Genomic DNA, 11,058 nt, shown 5'->3' on the forward strand with positions numbered 1-11,058 from the left:
CACTTCGAGACTCAAAAAAAAAAAAAAAAAAAAAAAAAACTTCTCATGCTCACTTCGGCAGCACATAGACTAAAGCAAAACTTTCTCACATCAACAACTGAAAAGGTAGGCCGGATGCAGTGGTTCATATCTGTAAACCCAACACTTTGGGAGGCTGGGGAGGGAGGATCACTTGAGCTCAGGAGTTTGAGACCAGCCTGGGCAACACAGTGAGACCCCATCTCTACAAAAGAAAAACATTAAAATAATTAGCTGGATGTGGTGATGTGACCCTGTAGTTCCAGTTACTCAGAGGCTGAGGTGGGAGGATTGCTTGAGCTCAGAAGTCCAGGCTTCAGTGAGCCATGATAGTGCTACTGCACTCCAGCTCAGGTGACAGAGTGAAACCCTGTCTCAAAAAAAAAAAAAACTTAACAAGTATGAGGAAACACGTCTGCAACAAACATGACAAGTCTTTAATACCTGTACTTTATGAGTGCCCCCCAAACAATAAACCAACTCCCCAACTTTTAAAATGGGCAAATAGAAAAGTAGGCAAATGGACATAAACAAATTCACAAGAGAAAATAAAACTGGCAAAAAATAACCATGTGAAAAAACAATCCAGCTAACTAGTACTCTAAGAAATGCAAGTACAAAAGATGAGAAATAACCATTTCCAACTAAATTTTTTTTTTAAAAGTCTGTGTTGTCAAGTATATGGAAAATGGGCATTTCTCAGGGAAAACTAATAAATTTTCCTGGAAGATAATTTAGAAAACATTTAAAAAATATACTCCTTTTATACAGCCATAAATAATCATGTTTAAAAGAATATCTAATAAAATGGAAGAAAATTCACAAGATCGTGTTAAGTGAAGAAGGCAGAATACATCTTTGCAAGGCATTATTCCAATTATGCCAGACATGCCATGAATATACACAGAGAAAACACCGGAGGCAACATACCAAAAATACTAAACGTAATTGACTCTACTACTAGGTAAAACTGAGTTTTATGTTCCCCTATTTCCTATGTATGCAATAGATTTAAAAAGTGTTTTTACGACTAATTACACAATTCAAAAATTGCCTGTGTTGAAAAGCATGAAAGTACACGAAATTGTACTACCCTGGAAACCCCAGGAAATGTTTAGTTTGGAAAGCCAGGGCCACCTGCTAGTGGGTGAGTCATGGGCACAGGCTAGCACCTGCCACCGCAGACGCCACACAGGCTGCTGCGCCTTTCCAAGCGAAATGCCCCACGTGCGCCAACGGCCACCTCGGCCGTCGCCCTGCGCATGGCCCGCAGCCAGAGGAAGCCCAGCAACTTCTGCTCTTTCTTAATTTCTAGAAAAGAGGGAAGAGAGGCCTTTTCAAAGTTCGCAGGATCGGGCCTTTTTGTGCTCCACTTCGGAACAAATCGGAAGCCAGGGCCTTCCAGGTGCGCCACCGCCGTCCCGGGACCGCCGCGGCCGCAAGCGTCCGCACTGCGGCCGCGGTGCGAGGCCTGAGAAAAGCACGGGCCACGACGCTCCGGGGGCTTGCCGGAGCCCTCTTTGAAGTCTCCCGACGAGCTCCCAGCCTCTCATAAGCCAGCAAAGGCCGAACAGCCCCGGTGACCACAGGCCAGCCACGCGGTCGCCCGGGGACGCGCGTGCTCCGCAGGGACAAAGGGTCGGGAAACTTGAGCTCCGGCCAGTCCCAGAGAGACCCGGGCTGGTGGGTCGCCATGGCAACGGAGTCGGACCCTCCCAGGCCGGCCGCCCTGGCGCGGCAGCTGCTTGGGTGACCCGGCCCGCTCTCGGGGGGCCCCGCGCCCCGGCCCCGGTAGTCCCTCCCCGCCCCCAGGCCGCGGCCGCGGGAGCCGGCGACTGACCCTCGGCAGCTCCTGTAGTCACGTGGCGCTGGGAACCCGGCGGGGGGAGGTTGGGGACGGGCCTGGCAGTTGTGAACTCGAACCTGCCGCTGTCGCCGCGGCGGGGCGGGGAGCGGGAGTGGGCCGCGGAGGCCGGCCTTCGGGCTCCATGGACGGGCGCCGCGCCCCTGCACAGCCCGCCGCAGAGGTACGGCCAGGGCAGGGGCGCGGGGCCACCGCGGGCCCGTGGGGGGCCGCTCCACCTGCGGGGCGCGTGACCGTGAGTGTGCGCGACCGTGTGTGAATGCGCGGGGGGGACGCTGCTGGATCTGCGGGGGTGGGGGAGCGCACCTGCGCACAGGCTCCGCGAGCTGCGCCGTGCGTGGGACCCGAAATGGCTCACTCGCAAGAACGGGACCCGCGTGCCCGGGAGCGTGGACGGAGGACACGCATCAGTACAAAAGGGCGGTGTGGGGCTACTGCCACCCGCGGCCAGCCACGATGCGGAAGGGGATTCTGACCGAGTCCTGGTCACACCAGCTGGCCCTGCGCAGCCCCATGGGAAACAGGCCTGGAATTCCTGTCGGGAGGAGGCTGGGGGAAGGGGAGCCAGCAGGGATTCCAGAGTTCCTGCCATAGGCCGGCCTTTGGCCATCAGGGAAAGCCCAGACTCTGGCAACAGAATGGAGAATTCGTTCTGTGACCTTACCAGGGAAGAAAGTGACCCCTAAAGACAGCAGTGTGCTTCCTTGTTGAAGGGGCACATTCATTTATTAATCCAATGTCCATTAAGGTCACTCTGCCAGGCAGGATGTGGGGCTTATGGCTGGTGCGTGTGGCTTTGTGGGGGGAGGGGTTGTGGCTGGTGAGGACACAAAGCTGACTGCCCTAGAGGAGCTCAGAGCCTCACTTCTGTTTTCTCTCCCCTCCCCACAGGTAAGGCTGGCCTCTCTGCAGTCAGAGGTCTGAGCTCTGCCATGGGGATAGGGGTGTCTTTATTGCTGCAGTTTTCTCTGACACCTGGGGGCTACCAGAGTGTGGGCCGAAGCAGGCGCTGCAGCCGCGGAAGTATCCCCAGGAACATCCCCAAGAGGAGCTGGAAAAAGCCTCATCCCCAGCTCTGCAGTCTCCAGGGTAGAGTCTGGCCTTTGCTGTGCTCCCAAACCACGCCACAACTGGGGTGCACAAGCGTCCCCATCCTGGCGGAAGGAAATGGCCCTTTCTCATATCCTGGGGTCTTCCCTGTGCACAGTCTGACACTGGGAATGAGTGACCTTTGTGTTCCCTGAGAAGAGAGAGTGAGCTCTAGGGAATTTAGAAGGATGTGTCTGGAGCTTGTGAGCACGCACAGAAGGGCCCTTAGGAGCCCAACTGCTTCCTTCCTCCTTCCGCGGAGGAGGCTCCTGTGCAGGAATCTGGGGTCCCCTGAGCTGTGGAAGAGCTGAACATGAGGCAGCCCCTGGCGAGGTTGGGGCAGGACCGGGCAGGGGACTGAGATTGCAATCTCATCTTCCCTCCTCTTCTATTGCCCCAGTAATCTCCAGCACCCCAAGGGAGGCAGAGCTGGTGATCAGGCCCTGAGGGCAGCAGGCTGTGGGTGTTCCTTGGATTCAGGGAGAGCATTCCTTCCTGCAATGTCCTAATTTGTGTGGGTGGAAGAGGGCAGGCGGGCAGAATGTGGGCACAGTCTGGGCAGGCGGTGGTCTGGGGTTAGACTGCTGGGAGTAGCACCCAGGGCTCTGCTCCTGTTCCCTGAGAAGGGCTGTTCTCACTTGTCCTCCAGCCTCCTACGGAGACTGCAGTTAGTGATGCTGAAAGTGCCTCCCCTGTGGGGCTAGGAATGAAAAGCTATAGAAACTTTTTTCTCTGAGATCTTTGCAAACCCAGGCGTTTTAGAGGAAAGAACACTGGCCTGGGAGTTTAAAGACCTGTTCCCTAGTCTTGGTTCTGCTGTTGGCTTACTGTGTCACCTTGGGGAGGGCTCATCATCTTTGATGTCTCACAGTTGCTTCATCTGTTAAACAGGGAGCTCAGTGTCTGTTTGTCCAGCTTCACAGAGTTGCTGTGCAGCTCAGATGTGGCATAGGAAATAGCAGACACAGGGAGAGGGCAGCAGGAAAGTGCTTGGAAAAGCATAAGGCACTGTAGGGAGCTGTGGCCACATTTTCTGGTGAGTCCTGTGGCAGGAATGTTTGTGCATTCAGCACTGGAGCATTTACTCCCTGTCTGACACTGGGGTAGCTGCCATGAGTGGGATTCTAGTATCAGAGTCCCTCCCTTCTGGAAGTTTCCAGGGCAACAAAGACATAAGACAAACATCCTTGAAATGTTATCTAAAAACCCAAGATTGAAACAATACATACCACACAAGGAAACAGGAGAGTAGTCTAGCTCCATGAACAGGGCTCTAGGGGTTCATAGATGGCAGCTCCTGTCTGGGGCCGAGGTTGGGAGGGGAGAAACAGGGGCAGAGTGAGTTGGTCTCTGGAGTGACTGTGCTTTTCCACCCTCAGCAGAGGAAGAACCGATGCTGGAACGTCGTTGCAGGGGCCCCCTGGCCATGGGCCCGGCCCAGCCCCGACTCCTTTCTGGGCCCTCCCAGGAGTCACCCCAGACCCTGGGGAAGGAGTCCCGCAGGCTGAGGCAACAAGGCACGTCAGTGGCTCAGTCTGGTGCCCAAGCCCCAGGCAGGGCCCATCGCTGTGCCCACTGTCGAAGGCACTTCCCTGGCTGGGTGGCTCTGTGGCTTCACACCCGCCGGTGCCAGGCCCGGCTGCCCTTGCCCTGCCCTGAGTGTGGCCGTCGCTTTCGCCATGCCCCCTTCTTAGCACTGCACCGCCAGGTCCATGCTGCTGCCACCCCAGACCTGGGCTTTGCCTGCCACCTCTGTGGGCAGAGCTTCCGAGGCTGGGTGGCCCTGGTTCTGCATCTGCGGGCCCATTCGGCTGCAAAGCGGCCCATCGCTTGTCCCAAATGCGAGAGACGCTTCTGGCGACGAAAGCAGCTTCGAGCTCATCTGCGGCGGTGCCACCCTCCCGCCCCGGAGGCCCGGCCCTTCATATGCGGCAACTGTGGCCGGAGCTTTGCCCAGTGGGACCAGCTAGTTGCCCACAAGCGGGTGCACGTAGCCGAGGCCCTGGAGGAGGCCGCAACCAAGGCTCTGGGGCCCCGGCCCAGGGGCCGCCCCGCGGTGACCGCCCCACGGCCCGGTGGAGATGCCGTCGATCGCCCCTTCCAGTGTGCCTGCTGTGGCAAGCGCTTCCGGCACAAGCCCAACTTGATCGCCCACCGCCGCGTGCACACGGGCGAGCGGCCCCACCAGTGCCCCGAGTGCGGGAAGCGCTTTACCAATAAGCCCTATCTGACTTCGCACCGGCGCATCCACACCGGCGAGAAGCCCTACCCGTGCAAAGAGTGCGGCCGCCGCTTCCGGCACAAACCCAACCTGCTGTCTCACAGCAAGATTCACAAGCGATCCGAAGGGTCGGCCCAGGCCGCTCCCGGCCCGGGGAGCCCCCAGCTGCCAGCCGGCCCCCGGGAGTCCGCGCCCGAGCCCACCCCGGCGGCACCTCTGAAACCGGCCCAGGAGCCGCCGCAGGGGGCCCCGCCAGAGCACCCGCAGGACCGGGCCGAAGTGTCCCCCTCCCTCTACAGCTGCGACGACTGCGGCAGGAGCTTCCGGCTGGAGCGCTTCCTGCGGGCCCACCAGCGGCAGCACACCGGGGAGCGGCCCTTCACCTGCGCCGAGTGCGGGAAGAACTTCGGCAAGAAGACGCACCTGGTGGCGCACTCGCGCGTGCACTCCGGCGAGCGGCCCTTCGCCTGCGAGGAGTGCGGCCGCCGCTTCTCCCAGGGCAGCCATCTGGCGGCGCACCGGCGCGACCACGCCCCCGACCGGCCCTTCGTGTGTCCCGACTGCGGCAAGGCCTTCCGCCACAAGCCCTACCTGGCGGCGCACCGGCGCATCCACACCGGCGAGAAGCCCTACGTCTGCCCCGACTGCGGCAAAGCCTTCAGCCAGAAGTCCAACCTGGTGTCGCACCGGCGCATCCACACGGGCGAGCGGCCCTACGCCTGCCCCGACTGCGACCGCAGCTTCAGCCAGAAGTCCAACCTCATCACCCACCGCAAGAGCCACATTCGGGACGGCGCCTTCTGCTGTGCCATCTGTGGCCAGACCTTCGACGTCGAGGAGAGACTCCTGGCCCACCAGAAGAAGCACGATGTCTGAGACGGTGGGCGGGGCCGTGTTGGCTGAGAGAGGGCTGGGGTCCTTCGTGGTGGGAGTCGCAGTGGGCTGGGAGTGCCTGCCTGGTGCTGGAGTAGGGGACAATGTGAATCCCAGAGCGGATAGACGACGCGGGGAGTGAGCTGGGTGGGCCCTGTTAGCGAGAGAGGTCAACCCCGGTGGCCAGGGAACCCACTTCCAAGCGCAGGGACGCCGGCCTCCAGCTGGTGTGTGCTAAGGCTCCGTCCTGACTGCCCTGTGCCCTGGAAAAGTAGCAATAGCATCCGCCCCTTAGAGCCCTCTGGCTAGAGGAGCCACCAGTGGAAAGGAAGACCCTCCATCCTCTGGTATTAACGCCTTAATGCCCCTGTCTTTTACTGTAAGTTACTTCAGATCATTTTTGGAAGCAGGCGTGGTAGAGTCCTGTAAATGAATGCTCTGGGCTAGATACAGCTTGGAGAACCTGCTGGCCTTGTTAGACAGTACTTGGGCCTTTGCCAGCAGCAAGAGGTGAAGCCAAGCCACTCTTACCTCTCCCTTCCGCTCCCACCTGCCCCCTGCGTAGGCACCCAGACTTGGAGAGACCCATCTGCTGTTAGTACTTCCATCCTCTTCCTTCCCAAAGAGCAGACCCCAAGGCGTTTACTCCTTGGTCTGTCTCGCTTTATCTGTCGCCCCTCCCAGCGCTGAGAGCCTCCCCTGGCTGTCAGCAGCACTGTGTCCAGGCTCTTGTCTGAACACCGCAGCCCCTCCTTTGCTCCTTGCAGAGCTCAGCATGTCATGGCAAGGACTGCCGCATTGGTGATGGAGGGCCAGCTGAGGGGAAGTTACCGGTGAGTTTCCTTTTCTCCATTTCTAGCATATGGATGCCTGGCCTCTGCTTGAGCACTTAGGTGACAGGAACTTCCCCACCTCCTGAGGCCCTGGATGATTCTAATTGTTAGAGATTCTAATTGTTAGAAATCCTTCCTTATAATGAATGAATTCTGCTTTCCTATAATTTCTACCTATTGGGCCTTGTTCTGTTCTCTGGAACTAAACAGAACAACCATTTACCCCTCCTTTTCAAACTAGAGAATAAAGATTTGGTTTTAGAACTGGTGGCTAGGGAGTGTTCCTTTTTCCTGGGGAGCTGCGACATGTCAGGAGGAGCAGCATGCTCTCCTCCCTAGAAGGACGGGGGGCTGTGGGTGGGGCTCTGGCCACAGGCCACGTGCCCAGCTTGCTGAGCTCTGGCACCCTGCCTCAGTTCTTCCCTGAGCATACCCAGGCAGTTGGGCTAATTCTCTGGGTGGTGGGCCCAGGCTCCAGAGAACTGTGGTGGGTGGAATGCTCTCAGCTTGGTTCCAAGATTTATGTTCTTGGTCACTTGCCCTCCTAGGTGGGCCCAGCGACACCTAATCTTTCTCACCACCTGGGCCTTTATGAAACTCCAGCAAGCACTATGAGCTCTTTTGAGGGGTGCTGGGTGTTAAACAGACTTTGGTTATACCTGGACTGTGCCTCCAGTAGTTCTTCAGAGGCTGGACAGATGAAGGAGCCTCTGGGAGGAGAGGCGGTTCCCTGCAGCTAAGACAGCACGCAGCTTCCACACTCCACACACCAGGGGTTCAGCCTTCTTTGAGGTTGTTGTCAAACCCAGCCTGGGTCCACTTGCCCAGTGTTTGCAAAGCCTAACACGGACAGTGAGATTTGCAGCCAGAGAAAGTAAGGCGTTTATTGTAGAGCACCAGGCGAGGAGAATGGGCAGTGAAGGCTCAAACTCCCTGATGGCTTATAAGCAAGGGTTTTTAAGGCAGGGGTGGGGAGGTTTCAAAGTGAGTTAGAGGCTGAGGAATTTCTGGAACTTCCTTATCCATTTTCTGGTTCCAGTCTGTCGGAGGTCTACGTGCTGGCATTGTCACGTAGTGACATTGGTGGGGGTCCTGGCTCCTGAAAAATAACTTAAGGATATATATGTCAAGATGTTATCTTTAGGCCGGGCATGGTGGCTCATGCCTGTAATCCCAGCACTTTGGGAGGCCGAGGCGGGTGGATCACCGGAGGTCAGGAGTTCAAGACCAGCCTGGCCAATGCAGTGAAACCCCATCTCTACTAAAAATACAAAATTAGCTGGGTGCGGTGGCGGGCCCCTGTAGTCCCAGCTACTAGGGAGGCTAAGGCAGGAGAACTGCTTGAACCTGGGAGGCAAAGGTTGCGGTGAGCTGAGATCGTGCCACTGCATTCCAGCCTGGGCAACAGAGTAAGACCTTGTCTCAAAAGAAACAAACAAACAAACCCAAAAAAACAAAACAAAACAAACCAAAAGATGTTATCTTTAGTTTCTATGAGGAAGCTAACATTCTGTGACTATTAACTGAGTGACTATTGTTTAAGCTATTATTACTTTCTTGCTTAGCGGGTTATTCATTCATTTCCCCAATTGCTGGTTGCAGAGCTAGCTAGGTGCCTGGAGTTTCCCTGGAAGGGACTCACATTTTTCTTTATTCTCATGCTTTTCAAGTGATTGGCAGAACCCAGCAGACTCCTAAGTGGGGTCTGTGAGGCTGGACGTGGTGGCTCACGCCTGTAATCCCAGCACTTTGGGAGGCCGAGGCAGGTGGATCACCTGAGGTTAGGAGTTCGAGACCAGCCTGACCAACATGGAGAAACCCTGTCTCTACTAAAAATACAAAATTAGCCAGGCATGGTGGGCATGCCTGTAATCCCAGCTACTCGGGAGGCTGAGGCAGGAGAATCACTTGAACCCAGGAGGCAGAGGTTGCAGTGAGCTGAGATTGTGCCATGGCACCCCAGCCTGGGCAACAACTCTGTCTCAAAATAAATAAATAAATAAAAGAAAAGAAAAGAAAAAAAGAGGGTCTCTGCTCCATCTCAAGGTCAGGTCAGACTTTTCAGGTGCCAGTTGCTAGGCAGGAAAGGGGGGCTGATTTGATTCTGTCCTACAGTGTTCCTGGCCTGCCTGCTGTAGGACTCCAGATTTCTGTGAGCAGTCACTCTGTATGCGTCCCTGAATTGGTGGTTTCATACAAATTTGAGTACCTCTTTTTACCAGGCATTAATAGTTCTTTTCTTGCCTGTGTTAGTAATTTCTGCATATATCTCCAGCATTTAGCACAGAGCACATAGGAATAACCACAATTTGTTGACGCGAGTGGCACCTGGTGAAGTTTACCTAAATTATCTCATGTGTCCTTGTGTGGGAGGGAGTCTTCTTTTACATATGAAAACATTTGCCCATAGTCATATAACTGGTAATCACCAGAGGCAGATTCAAATTCAAGTCGTCTGATTCCTGAAACCTGTGCTCTTGACAACCGCTGTGTGCTTAGTGGATGAATGCTGTGTGCTGCTGTTTTTGGTTAAGTATTAAATGCCAACTGTGTGGGTGGGGCTTAAAGTGTGTAGGATGGAAAGAACAGCTTCAAAGCTTCATATTGATTTATGGGGTTATGGAGCCACTTAAAAACCTGTGTAATTGATGGCAAATTATCTGTCAAAGCCTGGGAGCAGAGGGTGTGGTCTCAAGAAAGCCCCAGTTACATTTTTTCTCTTTGTGGGAACACAGGGTTTCCAGGGAAGGGGAGATGGCCAGGAAAAACTAGGTCGATGTCTGGAAATGATGGGCAGGGAACAGGGGCAGGTCCTTGGGTTGGCATCTAGGTTAGTATTGGAGGCATTAGGAACAAGGATGAGGGTGAGAGGGGATCTGACCAGGGGTCCTAACCTTTTGAAAAGTCCCGTTTAAAGGAAATAGTCTGGGATATGGGGAAAGTGGGGTGTGGGTGTCCTCAGTGCTTTGCTGCCCACTGCTTGTTGTGGGGATGGGAAAGAGAGGTCCAAAGGACAGAAAGGTCACACAAGTGGCCTTGAGGGGGCTGGTAAAGCAGGAACGGAGTCAAATTGTGCATGGTTCCTTCCTGAGTTCCTTGGTGGGTGGCCTAGTGGTTCTCAAGCCCTTGCTCTGCCTGGTTCGTCACCACAGCAGTCACTGGGGAGGACTGCTTGGGTTGTAGGAGTCTGCTGGCAGGAGCTGCCCATCTCTTCTGAAGAATCCACAATTTTTCTTTGTTTTCTTCTACAATTACAAAAGCATTAAATTATCTTTAAAAATAAATAATTCAGATAATAATGTGAACGTTCTCCTTCATTCCCCTATTCCACTCCCAAAATCCTTTTTGTTTACACGGTGAAAAGTTTTGAGAAGTATTCTCCTAACATTTTTTTTCCTGTGTATTTGCAAACACATATACAGCCTCTCCCCCCGGTTTTTTTTTTTCTTAGTGGAAATAGGATCCCAGAGGTTCTCCATTCTTTCCACCTCTGAAATACCCTTGGTCATGGGATGCCAATCTGGAGGAAGTCTGCTCTGTAAGGAGGAAACAGGCCCAGAGGGTGGAAGTGACCCCCACCGGTGGGGGTCCTAATTTCTGAAAACCAACTCAAGGACATATGTCAAGATGTCATCTTCAGTTTCTATAAGGAAGCTAACGTTTTGTGACTCTTATTTGGGTACTATTGTTTAAACTATTACTACTTTCTTGCTTAGCAGGTCATTCATTCACTTCCCTAATTGCTGGTTGCAGGGCTAGCTAGGTGCCTGGAATTTCCCTTGAAGGAACTCAAATGTTTCTTTATTTTCGTGCATTGAATGGGGGGCTGGTGGCAGACTCCTAAGAGAGGTTCCTGCTGTGTCTCAACACTTGTAGCCAGTGGCAAATCTGGAACTAGAATACTGGTCTCAGAAACAGGAATGTATTCCACAAGCCTTTGTAGGACCTCTTCTAGGTACTCTTCTAGAAAATAAGCCAGGTGTGGTGGTGCATGCCGGTAGTCTCAGGTGTAGTCGAGGTGGGAGGATCCCTTGAGGCCAGGAGTTTGAGGCTGAAGTGCGTTACGATTGTGCCTGTGAATAGCCACTGTACTTTAACCTGGGAAACATAGCAAGACCCCGTCTTTAAAAAAATAAACAGGAGAATGAGACTCTAAAGTG

The 11,058-nt window shown here is 54.4% G+C and overlaps 1 protein-coding gene across 9 annotated transcripts; it reads left to right on the top strand.

Moving 5' to 3' along the window:
- Positions 1-1,887: 1,887 nt before the first annotated feature.
- Positions 1,888-7,166, top strand: REPIN1 (replication initiator 1). Of its 9 annotated transcripts, none has more exons than XM_003270896.3 (3): positions 1,888-2,045; positions 2,774-2,971; positions 4,351-7,165. In XM_003270896.3, exons 2-3 carry the CDS (start codon positions 2,815-2,817, stop codon positions 6,066-6,068), a joined length of 1,875 nt encoding a protein of 624 aa, XP_003270944.1. In that variant the 5' UTR covers positions 1,888-2,045; positions 2,774-2,814; the 3' UTR covers positions 6,069-7,165. The 9 variants fall into 9 exon arrangements, with proteins under 9 accessions (XP_003270944.1, XP_030681987.1, XP_003270943.1 ...); XM_030826127.1 differs by having other exon boundaries at positions 4,354-7,165; XM_030826128.1 differs by having other exon boundaries at positions 1,915-2,117; positions 4,354-7,165.
- The last annotated feature ends 3,892 nt before the right edge of the window (positions 7,167-11,058 follow it).

Source organism: Nomascus leucogenys, chromosome 13, assembly GCF_006542625.1.
Source record: "Nomascus leucogenys isolate Asia chromosome 13, Asia_NLE_v1, whole genome shotgun sequence".
NCBI classification, from domain to species: domain Eukaryota; kingdom Metazoa; phylum Chordata; class Mammalia; order Primates; family Hylobatidae; genus Nomascus; species Nomascus leucogenys.

Bases quoted from the DNA above. Each gene is read 5' to 3' on its own strand.
- REPIN1 (XM_003270896.3), top strand. From the start codon at position 2,815: ATGGGGATAGGGGTGTCTTTATTGCTGCAGTTTTCTCTGACACCTGGG. The intron at 2,972-4,350 runs GTAGAGTCTGGC...TTCCACCCTCAG, and splicing joins CCAGCTCTGCAGTCTCCAGG to CAGAGGAAGAACCGATGCTG.